Source organism: Haliotis rubra, unplaced genomic scaffold, assembly GCF_003918875.1.
Source record: "Haliotis rubra isolate DU_JTF1 unplaced genomic scaffold, ASM391887v1 Scf439, whole genome shotgun sequence".
Lineage (NCBI taxonomy): Eukaryota > Metazoa > Mollusca > Gastropoda > Lepetellida > Haliotidae > Haliotis > Haliotis rubra.
In genome coordinates, this window is record NW_025767123.1 from 767,043 (window position 1) to 784,613 (window position 17,571).

General features: G+C 40.4%; 1 protein-coding gene and 1 long non-coding RNA gene across 2 annotated transcripts; one reads left to right on the forward strand and one right to left on the reverse strand.

Moving 5' to 3' along the window:
- Window positions 1-385: 385 nt before the first annotated feature.
- LOC124289300 lies at window positions 386-17,212 on the reverse strand. Its single transcript, XR_006901657.1, has 4 exons — window positions 17,203-17,212; window positions 15,780-15,784; window positions 10,940-10,946; window positions 386-562 (listed from the first exon to the last, which is right to left on the reverse strand). It is a non-coding gene; the product is annotated as an uncharacterized LOC124289300 (long non-coding RNA).
- On the forward strand, window positions 3,372-8,145 carry LOC124289298. The gene is made up of 4 exons (XM_046725907.1): window positions 3,372-3,489; window positions 4,774-4,929; window positions 6,360-6,487; window positions 8,021-8,145. Exons 1-4 carry the CDS (start codon window positions 3,422-3,424, stop codon window positions 8,119-8,121), a joined length of 453 nt encoding a protein of 150 aa, XP_046581863.1. The 5' UTR covers window positions 3,372-3,421; the 3' UTR covers window positions 8,122-8,145.
- Window positions 17,213-17,571: the final 359 nt, after the last annotated feature.

The following is a 17,571-nucleotide window of genomic DNA, read 5'->3' on the forward strand; positions in this document are numbered from 1 at the left end:
GAAGACCATATCTGGTGTCCCCAGCCGTGACATGGCTGGAATATTGCTAAAAGCGGCGTCAAACCCAACTCACTCACTGCTACTACCACTGCTGCGACTGCTACCAACACTACTTCTAACACGATTACCACTGTAATTGCTACTGTTTCCGTTACCACTGCTACTACTGCCGCTGCTACTTCCGCTACATTTACTGCTGTTGGTACTACTACTACTACTACTACTACTCCTGCTGCGGCTACTACTAATACTGAAGTTCTGCTGCTACTACTGCTGGCAGTACTAATACTGCCGCTGCTACTTCCGCTACATTTACTGCTGCTGCTGCTACTACTACTACTACTTTAACTTTAAACATATTTTATTCGAAAATGAAATGGATTGGGTACAAGTTATCCAACTTAGGAACGCCCTTTCCCAGAAGTTACATATGTCATATTTACAATATAAAAAAACATTGACAACAGGGATTTGTGGAAGGAATGTACAAGGTATTTAAAGAGGATGTGTATAGTATATACAAGAATAAACCTACAAAATTCTTTCAGTGAGCTTAATATATCTATGTTCATCATCATCATCATCATATATACATTTGTATAGCGCCGATATCCAGCTCCGCTCAGCTGCTCAAAGGCGCTTTGTTTTTACCTCGTTCACTGGATGTCAATCTCAACGGCACATCGTATTGTCAATCTCAACTCCCTGGGGATCATACAAACTCTTGCAGCCACTAGGCGCACCGAGTTATTGTGGCATTCCCATCCTTACGAGGTACCCATTCACAGCTGGGTGCACTGGGACACATAGTCACAGTACTTTGTCCAAGTTCACTGCACGTTGCTGTACCCGCAACTGGGTGTTTGCACGTATTCATGTGGCCACCATCTGGTCATATACCTACGGATTCGTGGGTTCTTTTAAGTGCACAGGGTTGTGTACTGTACACTAGGGGTTGTGAAAACACTGAAAAAGTCTGCACACAAAGTTGACTCCAAGGTTTTTTACACCCGGTCACAGGTGGGCTCGATCCCGTCACCTCAGGCTCGCTGGATCACTAGCCTGGCGCTTTAGCCAGTTCGCCCACCGCGCCACCGCTTAATATATCTATGTACATGTTCAAACAATAATTCATTTCCATATAGTGATATTGTAACATGACCAAATAACAATAAATCTAGATTAATGGGTATGCGATGTTTAACGACAGTATTTACATTTGCAAACAAGTCTTTACGCTGCGTTGTGTACAAAGAACATTCTAAAAGATAATGCCATGAGTTTTCACAAAAACAACCACAAGTACAAGAAGCATCTGATCTTAAATTAATTCTGAATAAATCGTAATTTAGCGGACTTGTATTGTACCTTAGTTTTGTGTGAATATTGTTCAGTTTCCTTGTACCAGACCAAAGGAAAGGTGGGGCTGCATTTATTTTATTTTGAATTTTCAAGTTAAACCCTGCTAAAGAATCTATATTTCTTATTTCTATGGGAACTTTGTTCCACATTCGTATAGTCGTATACTACTACTACTACTACTACTACTACTACTACTACTACTACTGCTGCTGCGGCTACTACTAATACTGAAGTTCTGCTGCTACTACTGCTGGCAGTACTAATACTGCCGCTGCTACTTCCGCTACATTTACTGCTGCTACTACTACTACTACTAATACTAATACTCCTGCTGCGGCTACTACAAATACTGAAGTTCTGCTGCTACGTTTGCTACCAGTACTACTAATACTACCGCTGCTACTTCCGGTACATTTACTGCTGCTGCTACTACTGCTGATACTACTACTACTACTGTTACTACTACCACTGCTGCTGCTGCGGCTACTACTACTACTGCAGTTCTGCTGCTACTACTGCTGCTAATGCTCCTGATGTTACTACTACTACTACTACTACTACTACTACTACTACTACTACTACTACTGCTACTACTATTGCTGAAAGTTGCTGTTGATGCGACTACTCCTGCTGCCGCTACTACCTGAGATACGAATGAAATGGGTTGATGGTGACTGCTGAGTAATGATCCTTGACCAGCGCCTTCTGTTTAGCTTATTGAACGATCAAAGACTATGTTAATTCGTTGGTGTCTCTCAAAAAAAACTGGAGGGTCCACTTTTAGTGACCACTCAATCCCATGACCGTCAAGAATGTCTAGAAGTGAAATACGTGGTTAAGAAAGATATATTTTTGAGGCGCTTCTTACAATCCAACGCCGCGCTGTTTTAACATAGTGACAGAAGTCACAGCTATTTACAGACTCTGAGGTTCAGTGGGTAAAGGCGTCTGCCCAGGGAGCGGTCGGTCGATGGTTCGCGCTTTACCTAAAGTCGTTAAAGATGGCACTTGTTGTTACCTGCCTTGGGGCTCGACATGTAGTACTAACGGGATAAAACAAGGAGTGGTAAACCGAATTCAGTACACAGTCGTCAAATCACACGCTCGTTCGTGCTTCAATAATCTTTAACGCGACATTAAACCCACTTTCATCTGACGTGATAGACGTTCGGCCTTACTACCGGCTCGTGTAAGATACTTACAGTCAAAGGTCATGTTAAATCGCAAATAGAAGTCTACAGGACCACGTGACTGTATATCAGTTTTCGGTACAGCACCTTCCCTTATCATGGATTCAAAAGTTTTGAATTTTAAAGATCAAAACCAGATTTGGAAGGGTGCGCTCCAAGCAGCGCTCCAAAGTAGTGATCAAACGTATGCCGAACATGTTATTCGTACCTATGAAACAAAACGTAGCTGTGGTATTAGCTGAACGATAATGATCCACAACCTTTGATAGGCCTCAACAAAACAGTAGAGGGAGATAACTCTTACTATTGGCCTGTGACACTCACTTGTGTACAGCTTTAATTATTGTGACCGAACTTACTAAACTCTGCACAACGTAGCTTTGGTATTAGCTAAACGATAATGATCCACAACCTTTGATAGGCCTCAGCAAAACAGTACAGGGGAGATAACTCTTACTATTTGGATGTGACACTCACCTGTGTACAGCTTTAATTATTGTGACCGAACTTACTAAACTCTGCACAACGTAGCGACGTCATCAACCACCAAGACGGAGACAAATTGACACAAACCTCATCTGACCGTGCACAATTACATATTTTATGAAATAAAAAAGACGGAATGAAATTAAATGTAGTATAGTCCTCATTGAAACAGTTATGTCAAACTAGTGTGAAACAGGTCATATTAACATGTCAACATGCCCAATGTTACCAGTCCGTGCCCTCGTGCTATAGAACAAGGCAATGCTTTATCTTAACACATCTGCTGCAATGAATAGACACAAATTATCTGTTCAGAAATTTCCCACAGCGATAAACCTTATATATACCTCAGAGATACGGTGAGAGCCATTTCCTCTCTGACAATGGGCCCGCAAGGAACTCTCGTACTTGTCCTTCTGTGTGCCTACGGAGCCGTCTCCCTGATCGCCCCGTGAGTACACACGCCCTTGTATATCAAAATGTCGGCGTTAGAGACAATATATCCTGAGAGAAACAAATAATGGACCACAGGAAACTTAACGCGTTCCTTTCATATTTTCCAGTTTTTCCTCTCCTCAACGCTGAAGTAATTAAACCTGGAAAATATTAAAGAAGCAAGCTTGAATTTTCCTGTGATCCTTTATTGTTTCTCTCAGCTATATAACTACTACAGAAATTGATGCAAAATGTATCAAAACATTGTAAGCTACATAAAGTTACATCGCAAATGTTGCTGGAGTGATTTATCAAGGCTCATGTAGATAGGAAACATGAATATTTATGACCTTTTTAAGGGGTTTAAGGTTCCCAATCCTTTTTATTTGATTGTGAGCATTAGTCGGTCACAAATGTTCCAACAAAATCTATTTCAAAACCGACAAAATCAATAATTCAGCCTTTGTCTCGCAAATATATCTGTGCAATGAACCTCTTCCTTGGTACATATTTTTATGCGTCTAAATACTTTAATAAGTGTTTCACTTTGTACAAATTCATGCATTTCAAGTTATTTTTGTGATTTTCAAAATATTTTTCGTTGGTGCCTTATCTTTCAGGCAATGTACTCGTTAGTCTTCTGCGATTCCTTCGAGTTTTCAGAACTTTGTTGCGGGGTTTTAGAGGGATTTGTTGCTTTGATTTGTACAGACAATAACCTCTTTGTCAATAAACAATCACAAAACTACACTCTCAACTCCCAAATATTGTTTGCTGAACTGACCCGTGATGACCCGGGTTAGAATTGGTCTTCAGAAACCCATGCTTGTCGTAAGAAACGACTAACGGGATCGGGTGGTCAGGCTCGCTTACTTGATTGACACATGTCATCGTGTCCCAGTTGCGTAGATCGACGTTCATGTTGTTGATCGCTGGATTGTCTGGTCCAGACTCGATTATTTACATACTGCCGCCATATAGCTACAATAATGCTGAGTGCGGCGTAAAACTAAACTCACTCACTCAATCGTTGCTGAATTAATCCAACTCCAAAATCAGATTTGGGAATGTGGAGTTATCCCTCTTATGCCGATCGTCATTGCACACTGCGCATTTCAGGCAAACAAGTTATATCAGTTCACAAATTTGGCTTGAGTTTTAACGGTATTCTCAAGATGTAGATCTGTTAGATTTCGGGATCGGTAACCTACTACTATATATACTTTACGCGTTAAAGGACTGATTTTATAGAAGGATCAAATTGGAATAAAGATCAGATTTTTAATGTCTTATGTTTAAGGTGCGGCTTATGCGGGGAAGAAATAGACATCACAATCATTGCCCAGAACTTCCTCAAGCCCCCGCTCTTCAACTACACCGTGAACGTGCACGGCGAACCACAGAGTGAGCTGATCTACTTCCTGCAGAGGGCGGCAGACATCGATAAACATCTCAGGTACAATATATACACCTCACGTACAATATAAACACATCGGGTACAATATAAACACCTCCGGTACAATATATACACCTCAGGTACAATATATACACCTCAGGTACAATATAAACACCTCGGGTACAATATATACACCTCGGGTACAATATAAACACCTCGGGTACAATATAAACACCTCGGGTACAATATATACACCTCGGGTACAATATAAACACCTCGAGTACAATATATACACCTCAGGTACAATATAAACACCTCGAGTACAATATATACACCTGACGTACAATATAAACACCTCGAGTACAATATATACACCTCAGGGCAAATATAAACACCTCGAGTACAATATAAACACCTCAGGTACAATATAAACACCTCGAGTACAATATATACACCTCAGGTACAATATATACACCTCGAGTACAATATATACACCTCACGTACAATATAAACACCTCGGGTACAATATAAACACCTCGAGTACAATATATACACCTCAGGTACAATATATACACCTCGAGTACAATATATACACCTCAGGTACAATATAAACACCTCGAGTACAATATATACAACTTGAGCATTAATTATTGTTGTTTACCTTAGATTACAGTTAATCAGCTTAAAAGATTATGTCGTATATTATTCAGGTGTGTTGGAGTGGTTGGACAGAACAAAACAGAGTTCTATTCTCGTAAATCACGTACATATTAAGTATTGTAGTTTACCTTAGATTATAGTTAATCAGCTTAAAAGATTATGTCGTTTATTATACAGGTGTGTTGGAGTGGTTGGACAGAACAAAACAGAGTTCTATTCTCGTAAATCACATACATTCATAGTTATATTCATAGTTACATTTGCTAAAAATTTCATTGGATCGTATTGTTTCTGATGGAAACATTTCCAGGCCAACTTTAATATGTCTATCATGTGGCCAAACCGTTACAATTGTTACCTCCTTGGTCACGCCAGTAACCAGTGATTAGTGGAATAGTTACTTGGAGTTACTTTCTGAGACTTTTCTGCTATAAATGGATAACTGATACTGCGAAAAAGGATTTAAAACCAGCTCACTTATTCATTTTAGCTTGCACGAGTGAGTATGGTTTTACGCCGCTTTTGCAATATCAGCAAAATCACGGCGGGGCATCATACATAGCCTTCGCACATTGTACCCATGTGGGGAATCGAACCCGGGTCTTTGGCGTGTCGAGCGACCCTTTACCCACTAGGCTACCCCGGTACTTCAGTGAAACCCACGAGATGTGTTGCTAACAAACCTATAAACAGGGCGAACGGGGATTCGAACCTATGATCCTGAGGTTTCTATCACACTAAAGGGACGTCACTCTGTACAACGAATCGTGGGGTCTTTGATGACTGTGTAATCTATTATTCCAATAGAATCATTCTATTTTTAATTTCAGATTTACAATCACTTACTTCGGTCCTGTCTTGGGCTACTTTGTCAACTCAATCAACAATCTGGAGGGAGATTATGCTGAAAACACGTCCTGGCGGGTGACGGATGTTGACTTCAACTCCCATAAATTGGGTAATTACAAGTTTTATAAGATAAAGTCCCTAGCACCAGGTACACAATTACAGGGTTGCTTCCCTTGGCACTGGTGGATGTTCGTGATTCGTTACTGACCTTTAAATGTCCTTGACACTGTTTAGAGTGAGTGAGTTTAGTTTTACGCCGCCTTTAGCAATATTCCAGCAATATCACGGCGGGGGACACCAGAAATAGGCTTCACACATTGTACCCATGTGGGGAGTCGAAACCAGGTCTTCGGCGTGACGAGCAGAACTCTTTAACCACTAGACTACCCCCCCCGTCCCTGACACTGTGTAGAGTTGTTTGTTTGTTGTATAACGTCGCATTCAGCAATATTCAAGCGATATGGCGACGGTCTGAAAATAATCAAGTCTGGACCAAACAATTCAGTGAGCATGAGAAATTGAGATCTACGCACAGGGGCGGTGGGGTAGTCCAGTGGTTAAAGCGTTCGCTCGTCACATGACCATATTGTGGAGAAACGTAGATGTTTCTCATCGTATCATCCATGGCACGGTGTAGATAAGTAGATATTTGTCACATTAGTGTCGTGGTACGGTGTAGATAAGTAGATATTTGTCACAGTAGTGTCGTGTTACGGTGTAGATAAGTACATATTTGTCACATCAGTGTCGTGTTACGGCGTAGATAAGTACATATTTGTCAGAGTAGTGTCGTGGTACGGTGTACATAGGTAGATATTTGTCACATCAGTGTCGTGATACGGTGTTGATAAGTATATATTTGTCACACCAGTGTCGTGGTACGGTGTAGATAAGTAGATATTTGTCACATCAGTGTCGTGGTACAGTGAAGATAAGTAGATATTTGTCACAGTAGTGTCGTGTTACGGTGTAGATAAGTAGATATTTGTCACATCAGTGTCGTGATACGGCATGGATAAGTAGATATTTGTCACATCAGTGTCGTGGTACGGTGTAGATAAGTAGATATTTGTCACATCAGTGTCGTGTTACGGTGTAGATACGGAGATATTTGTCACAGTAGTGTCGTGGTACAGTGTAGATAAGTAGACATTTGTTACAGTAATGTCGTGTTACGGTGTAGATACGGAGATATATTTCACAGTAGTGTCGTGTTACGGTGTAGATACGGGGATATATTTCACGGTAGTGTCGTCTTACGTGAAGATATGGAGATATTTCACGCAGTAGTGTCGTGTTACGGTGTAGGTAGGTACATATTTCTCGTAGTAGTGTTATGTCATAGTGTAGATACTAGTTATTTCTCACAGTAGTGTCGTGTTACGGTTTTACATAAGTAGATATGTCTCACAGCAGTGTCGTGTTACGGTTTCCATACGTAGATATTTCTCATAGTAGTGTCGTGTTACGGTTTCCATACGTAGATATTTCTCATAGTAGTGTCGTGTTACGGTTTCCATACGTAGATATTTCTCATAGTAGTGTCGTGTTACGGTTTCCATACGTAGATATTTCTCATAGTAGTTATCTACACATTTGTCTGTTGTCGTTGTGTCACCAGCCGCTGATGGGTCTGTTTCAGGCGTCAGCCACCACATCCCAAACCACCAAGACACCATCATCTTCTCCTTTACCAACGAGACGTACACTTCAGAAGAAGCGAACATATCCGACAAAGCATGAATAAACTGACTCAAAATCTGAAAACATTAATAGGACATTTTTGGAGGTCATACTCGCCAACCAGGTGTACCCCGCTGACATTCATTCATTCATTCATTCATTCATTCATTCATTCATTCATTCATTTTCCTCCGATATATATATATATAGCTTGAGTATTACAGAATGTGGGTTTCAACAGAAACAAACAGTACCCTAGAAACAGATAACTCTTTCAGATACTATTGAAGCTTTGTCTTGGTGCCCGTGATGATCTGGCTGAGTATTTCTTAAGGCAATATGTACAACGGTACTACTATACCATATAGGGGACGCAAACCGAAACATGAGTCTCATTAACCTATTCAGACAATGACCCACTTTTCAGCCGATCCGAATTATCTCGTGCGAAAGTGAAAATAAACATCACAAACAACTATGGTTACACTGAATTCCAATTCCTTGTTTCATAAAAAATGGTATTTACAAATGAATCGTAATTTTAGACTTTAATAACATCGTATTTCTATATTTTATGGCGAGGTGTAGGCAGCATGACCTTAACTAAGACGTCACAGACTGCCCCTGTTTGATGAGGTCGTAAAATGATTCACAATGCACCTGACTCACTGGTTACACCTGTTATGCGTTTTTCGGCGCTTATTTAGTGTAGTTCTGTAAAGCACAATGTGATTGATAAAACATCAATTCCGTACCAGACCGCCAAACTTTTCTAGCGGCAGAGCCTCGTTTTGAGATTTCCACCATTTCCAGGTTTCCGTTTGTCAGAGCTCGCTGTACGACAGAGCAGGCTGCACGACGTGTTTGCAAGTAATAGAAGGAGCGTAGTGTTGCAATATACAAGTGCTTAGATGTATCATATAATACTGATTAATATTTATGTATCCTGCTAAATGAATTGGTCTGAAAATTCTGGACTGGTTATTGTACTAAGTTGCGCAATAAGACGGTTCCCAGTCAACAGGAAACGAGACTGTTGTGTAATCAATGTTTTGATTTGTAAACCCCGCCTCGCCTCGCCTCGCCTCACCTCACCTCACCTCACCTCACCTCACCTCACCTCACATCACATCACCTCACATCACCTCACATCACATCACCTCATCTCACCTCACCTCACCTCACCTCACCTCACATCACATCACCTCACATCACATCACCGCAACTTTTATAATGAGTGAGTTTAGTTTCATACCGCTTTTAGTAATAACAAAACGGAGGACACCAGAAATGGGCTTCACACATTGTACCCATATGAGGAATCGAACCCAGGTCTTCGGCATGACGATCGAACGCTTTTAGCACAAGGATACCTCACCGTCCTACAACTTCTATAAAGATGGAAACGTTTTTGATCGATTTAGTGTCTTCGTATAGTATGTTATATTGACTGCTCTCGTTAAATGTGTATTTGAGACTGAGGGATCAGTTTTGGAGGATTCCATTGTTGGGGAAGCGAATTAACTAGGATTGGATGTCGTTATTGGTTATTGAATTGCATTAGGCCACTCATGCATTTTTGTAAAACAAATATTAATACAATGTGTATCTGCTGTCTATTGATTGATGGCTACACAAATATTGATACTTGGTGTGTCTTTCATCAATTGATCGATTAAAGGAGGAGTTTAGACAGGGCAAGTATAGTGGCTGGCGTCATCTGCCTTCTGGGGATTAAAACATTTGAAATTGAAAAATTACTGTTACAATTTTAGGATATGTTTGTTGGAGCATGTAACGACAAACAACATGTGCAGCGTACTATTCGTGCTTTGTTTGAAATCATATAAATTTGGCAAATCACTGGACTTTAAGTACATTTGTGTTTATACAATTATTCTGCATTCTCCGTTTTACGTGACTGAATGAAACAATTTTGAAGATATTTTCACAGTACACTACATGAAATCTCACTTCAAACGTGCATCGCCAAATCGTAAAAAGAGACTCTTCTTATTCCGGGTAGATAAATATTTCCTGCAATATAGTAGCTTAGTGGTAAAAGCGAAGACCCGGGTCCGATTCCCCACATGAGTACAATGTGTGAAGCCTATTTCTGGTGTCCCCTGCCGTGATATTGCTGGAATATTGCTAAAAGCTTTGTTAAGCAAAACTCACTCACTCCGACAATCTGGGTTTGTCGAAAGAGGCGATAAAAACGATCCGCTGGACCACCTCGGTAACTCGTCTCTCATTCGTGGTTGTCTGATCAAAGCATTGACTTTATTGGGTTTCTTAGTTAGACGAACACATTATTTATCCAGCTGAGCGAACTATACTCATGCCAATAATGGTTGTCCCCTCCCCACCCCAACCCCAACCCTAACACCCTTCACCCCACCCCTCTTCAATTAAAAAATTGAAGGGGTGACAACAATTATTGGCATGAGTATATGATCTACACTGACGTGCATAAGAAAGTATACACATGGTGTTTGGGGATTTAAAAAAAAAAAAAAACCGTAAATATATTTATATCGTTTATTTATTGACAAACATGAAACTCACAAACAGTGTGTGCTGATGGTAGAGATTATTTTGAAGACATCAAGCGACATAATCATCGTCAATCAGATACATTAACTCACATCACAGAGAATAGACGTCCTGCTTTGAAAAATGTATACATGTAATAAAATATCTATGGGTTTTTGAGTTCCAGCAGATGTGATCTAAAACTAAAGCATTAAACCCGAAATAAAGCCAAAACAAAACCGAAAAGTATACAGCAAGGAAGTAAAAGGGAAAAGTTAGTAAGGGAAAATTAAACCCGGGTGGAAAGAGGGAATGTGAGACTTCAAGCAAGGGGAAGACTGACTGACTGACTGAGTTTGGTTTTACGCCGCTTTTAGCAATATTCCAGCAATATCACGGCGGGGGACACCAGAAATGGGCTTCACCCATTGTACCCATGTGGGGATTCGAACTCGGGTCTTCGGCGTGACGAGCCAACGCTTTGACCACTAGACTACCCCACCGCCCCGCAAGGGGAAGAAAATGCCTGAATGAAGAAAAATCCAGAATAAGTAAAGAAACTAACACCAGAGTGAAGTATGGAGATGAAAATTAAAACTCAGTGGAAGTTCGGCAAGGAAAGTATGACCCAATGAAACTGAGATAAGGGAAAGTGGGACAAGACAAAGTAGGACGAGGGAAATCAAGGTGAAGGAATGTAAATCTGTGGGCGCACTTTACAACTTTGTTGTCAGTGAGCAAGTTGATGTTTTACGTCGCATCAGTGTTCTCATTCATGATTATCATCCAAAACTGTGTTCCACTGGAGATATTGCTTGTTAGAGATCAAACGATATCTCCTAGATTTTGTACAATGCCCTGACGTCATCATTTACGTGACTCACAATGCAATGACGTCAAAACCCTAATGACGTCGCATGCTATGACGTCAAAAACCTGATGAATGCTACGAAATAGCTGCACTGCAAGTATAATGGCAGTACCGTGTTCAGAGATGTACATTTTTCATTGAAAACTAATGAAGAGTGTTTTTTTATATGATAAATAGAATATCACCCTCGTATCTCCTCTAATATCAAATAAATCAATGCTCGTCAGCAGACACTTGGGTGGCATTCTCTATTTATGGCACTGGTAGACCAACAATCTTTGGAGGAATTCAGGGTTCCTGGCACTGGTCCGAGAAACGCCCATGTACAAACTACCGAGCCAATGAATTCCTTGTACCTGTAGTTGTGATTCTGTTGTTTCTGCGCTAGTACTAAGTTTGACAGGAATGTCAAATACTTTTTGTCATGATATTGCATCAGTTACACAGAAAGTATATATTTTTAAAAATAAGAGAGAGATGGTTATATTTATTTTCTTAGAATGGTCGAGAAACAAGGTTAGCGCATCTTTGTCAGTGCCATGCAAAAGACACTTTCATATATCACATGGAAAAAAATGTCCCACAACCAATATGATTTTTAACCTCCCATATACCCATTCATTCTTATATCAAAGTTATGTTTGTTTGTACGATTTTTCACATATACTCGTCATTACTCGATAACTTGGAAAATCAATTGATTTCGTTGTTGATAAGCAAATATGGGGCCCTCTACAAATGACAACTCACGGATTATAGTTTTTATGCAAAACTGGCATGAGGGTTATCGACCATCAGCCGATTGTCCAGAAAACAGCAAACTAATGACGTCAAGGACAATCAGCGGTCAGGTTGACCACGAGTGATAACTTCTAGATAGGATATAGCCATTCTCAGAATCAAAAGACTTCATCCTTCCAAATCGTCGTTTGTCCAACAGAACGGTACGAAATCGACCAAGTATAGAGCCAATCTTCCTATCACACTTCCGTTGTTATTCCCACAGCACAAAGTAGTACCATAAGGTTGGAGTCAAGCTCGACGTCACTGGAATTTGAGGTCATGGTGAAGGGTCCATTGGTCGGACGAAAGTCGTGTTTGTTTTGTTTTGCTTGAATATAAATCTTGTGACGATCCCATAAAATCTGAATGGACAACCGTACATCATTGACATCCTAGACAGCATGGTTGTACCACATTATGATGACCATCCTCTGAACGAGAAACCACGTAGTATGCATCTTTTTATGAAGAGTGCGGACCATTAACGACGTACTCAATGAATGTGTGTGTATCGTACATGTTGTGCTATGCAAGTGTACGTTGAATGTGATGTACTGCCTCTCTCTCTCTCTCTCTCTCTCTCTCTCTCTCTCTCTCTCTCTCTCTCTCTCTCTCTCTCTCTCTCTCTCTCTCTCTCTCTCTCTCTCTCTCTCTCTCTCTCTCCTCCCTCCTCCTCCTCCTCCCTCCTCCCTCCCCTCCTCCTCCCTCTCCTCTCTCTCTCTCTCTCTCTCTCTCTCTCTCTCTCTCTCTCTCTCTCTCTCTCTCTCTCTCTCTCACCAGGCTCCACGATTCCACTCGGCACAAGGGTTGACTGAGTTGCTGCAGTGATCCTTGGCACAGAAGTGACTCCCATCCAGGGTTGACGCTGGATCCCCCAGGCTGAAGTGGCCTCCAAATACACCGAGAGTTTATTAGGACGGACGTTAGTCAGAGCATACATCTTCTCCAGACCCAGCCACATGTAACAGTTGGAGTGGGTGAAACCAGACTTGTAGTCGGCCTACGGAGCGTCGAGGTACGTCACGGGCTCCGTCTCACAGCCACTGATGGTTTTGTCCCTGAACATGATCATGGCAGCGACGCCATGTCATTCTATGTCAAACGGTTGTGCAACTTTGGTCGGCCAGACAGTGAAGGTGCCAGTAGAGTTTCCAACGTACAGGGAAACGTCTTTACAGTCTGAAACAGTGAAATGACTTTCAGACACAGGTCAGTGGTGTTGCGCATGCGTTCAAAGGCTCTGCATCAGAAACAGTGAATCGAATCCAGGTCTGAACATCTTATCAGATTCGTGTCCACTAATTTCCATCAAATAACTATGTTTTTTTACATTGGTTGTGTATGCTTCACACCGACATTTTATCCGTTACGTCGTTGAGGAGTTATGCAAAGCTTCAGGTAGCTTTCAGAAAGTGTCACAAACTCAGGATCATATATATATATATATACTCTTATAAAACAAACGCATAGATGATTTTGTGAATATTGGACTCATGTACGTGCGGCAAAATCAATACAAATATACTATTCTTTCCAAAACGCCATGTTTGTGTGACACAGCTTCATCGCCAAAACGCGGCAATTTTAACTTTCCCCCTAGTTTTCGAAGCCTTTTAAGAAATATTCGCCAAAGTGTCACTAAGAAAACATACAAAGCAAAATACAAGTAAGCGGAAAAGCATGCGGTATAGATCATTATAAAGGCAAACGCTTTGGCATCCGTTTTTGCCTGGAAAAGAGGAAATCATCATGCCACGAGTGAGCTGCGGCCAATCAAAACACCGCCATAGGCCGCCTTGAAGCTGGCGAGTCGCAGTCTGCAGTTGTCCGACATTTCAACGTTAGGGCACCATATCTCGCCTTTTGGATCGTTTCCTGCAGACCAATGCCGCACAAGATCGGTCGAGAAGCGGTCGCCCATGAGTTACCATCCAAGCCCAGGACCTATACATCCGGGTTGCTCACTGTCATGTATTACCAATCCTTTTCCGCATATGAATCCTAATGTCACATGTAACCAGGGGAGATAACTCTCATTAATAAACGTATGCCTAGAGCACATGGCCAGAACTGAGTGTTGTGTCATGTATTGGATTGAATTCCGGAAAGCAATAAGCTGTAACTGACAAAGTGATCACACTCACTTGCGTCATCGTCTTCCCACAGCCGTGGAGACTGCACAACGCATCCCTGGTTTGAGGAAAATGTCCGACCAAACTGTCAAGAATCCGCTGCGTGAAGTGGGGATTCGATCAAGAAGGCCATTTGTCGTAGATGGAATACTGCGTTGACGAGATGGAAGACAGCGTGTTTACCGTCGGAGGAAATGAACGTTTTTACCCTAATTGCATACGACAATTGGATAGGATATCCAGCACACACAGGTCTGATTTATTGGTGGTTCAGGGGAATTTGACAGCAAATCTGTACATCAAAGAAGTCCTTGCACGTCACATGCTTCCGATTATAGACCGACAGAGGGAGTTCCAGCAGGAAACGCTACTTCACATACGGCACACATCTTGCCAGTTCTAACGTCAATGTCTTGACATGGCCTTCCCGATCACCAGATCGAAAACCGACAGAACACCTATGGGATGGGCTTAACCGACGTGTACGTCAAGGTCAAAACATGTGTCAGACAACTGGCCATCGCAATGCAGGAAGAGTGGTGAAGAATTTCGCAAGAGCGACTTCGTTGACTTATCCAGTCTGTGCCGAGACGGTGCCGAGCAGTAATTGCTACCAATGGTTGCCATACAAAATACAAGTGCATGTGAAACACGTGCTCTTAAACTAACGCAATAAATTCTTCTGAAAATGGCTTATGTCGGGTTTTTTTTTAAAGAATGTGTTACATACAAAGACAGTCCATATCTGAACATGAAGATTACCTTCTATCCTGGTCTCACAGTTCCCTCCTGTAAAGGCAGGCAGACAGTGACAGACAGCATCATCAAGGGTTCCTTCATTCTGGCATGATGACGAGGTCTAAAACGAAACAGATGTTTATTCTAATTAAAAGTATATAAACGGGAACATTGTAGATATTTGTGTGGACAAACCCTGGAGTACAGGTATAGCAATTGTCGTATTTTTCAAAAATGCATCTTCCGATATGTCAAAACGATCATATAAACTACTGTCTTCAGATGACAAAAAAAATAGAAACGGTGACGTGTGTGAGTTTTATGAAAATTATTTTGCAAATAGAAAATTAATCATTTTCCAATTATTTGAATGAAATAAGTTCAAATGACATGTTAAACCAATGTATTTGGTTTAATTATATGTTTAGCATAGGTAACGAAACAAATTTTATAAACAATTGGTACAATGCAGGAATACACTTTATATATGATCTAATGAACCCAACCTCAGGGGAATTCTATACTTATGAAGAACTACAAAAAAATATATCAAGTTAAAACAAATATTTTAAGATACCACAGTATTAAATCTTCCATAATTGCCTGTTTAAAGAGAAGACAAATCATTCTACTAGTACCTAAAACACTCCCATTCTCACCAATACTACCATTTTATTATATCCAAACTTAATCTAAAGGTCAAAGGCACCAAAACCTTCTACCTTTCTTTATTGGACTCCAATTACAATAAGTCATATGCACATAAAAAGTGGGAAAGAGTCTTTGAAACACAGTATGATAACACAATGCTACGAAACATGTATAAGATGGCAAAACGATCCACAAAATGTAGCAATTTGAAATGGTTACAGATGAAGATATTGTATGATATTATGCCCACAAATATTTTCTTAAATAGGATCGGTCTAAAGGACACACCTTTGTGTACATTCTGTTCAAAGGAACTAGAAACAATTGTCCACCTACTCTGTAATTGTTGTCATGTAAAAAAAGATTTGGGAGAGTTTGACCAGATGGCTAATGACCGTAACTGAACGTAACATTGACTTTACACCAGAAAACATCTTACTTGGATTTAAAGGGAAAAACAATAATTCTTTAAATGCAATATGTCTTGTTGTGAAACATGTAATATACACAAAAAAAATGAAAGAACAAGTTCCAAGTTTCAAACATGTAGTAAGCGAGGTATCAAAATACTATGAAATTACAAAATATAATGCGTACTCTACATGCAGCAACAGTGAGTTTTTTACCTTCTGGTCATCGTTCCACAATCTATTTACAGAAAATACTAGGTCAGAAAACATATAATAAATGTATTTAACTACTATTATTAGTATTGGAATCACCGAGATAAGATATTCAAAGACGTTTATTCATTGTATGAGGGTGTATTAAATATACTTGATATATTGTATATGAATATTTGTATGAATATACTTATGTGAATGCATTCTTCATGTACTATGTAAAATGTGGAAATAAAGATAACAATAAAAAAAAAATTAAAAACATTTATTTGAATGAAATGTCGAAAGATTATTGGTGCAATCTTTCCGCGCTTAGTATTCTATATTTATGGGATATTGCGGGAGTGTTGAAAAAAGCGGCTTAAAACTAAACTCACTCACTCATTCCATTTGAAGATAGAGGTTTGAGATAATCTGGGTGTTTTGCATATTGTTTTATACAATATAATAACATATTATGTTCTTGGCACGATATGGGGGTCATTTCCATTGTATGCGTCGCCATTGCTTCAGGTAAAACTCACTCAATCTGGATTTACAGTTATTTCTCTTGTATATATATATCTCCTGACCGGACCTTGTGACCTCTATGAAAACCTTGCAGGTAAAGTAGGGCACGCTTACTGGAACAACAGGCTGGTCCGCTCTCAAAATGGAGCATGTGTTGTCAATGTCGCAGTGGATGAGGCCGGTGCAATTGGTGACCACGCTGCACGTTCTGGCACATTCTAGGGCGGTGGTCGCCTGTACATAGTCCAAGTCCATTGTTGTATCAATATCTGTCTGTACTTCCAGGTAAAACCCTGACACGGTACACTGAGAGACATTGACGGTCACTGCTGCATAAACAGTTACAAACAGGAGTTTAAAATTCATACTTTCTCTTGTGAGATACCCGTATATGTCCATGAGCATTTTATCAAGACCTTCGCCCACTTCGATATGTGTGACAGTCACGGGTCAAAATCGCGGTCTCAGTTTCGTTGTTCCCATGACTACAATTTGCATCTCTTGTGCAAAAGAATAAAGGCTTTGTTTTATTTAACTATACGAAGTGTGGTTCTATCCTGAGCCCGAACAGAATTACATATGGGAGTTCTTATTTCTGTGCAATCAATATCACCTCAAAGATTAGATAATATCTAAAATAGAGGATATAGATTTTAATGTATGCTCT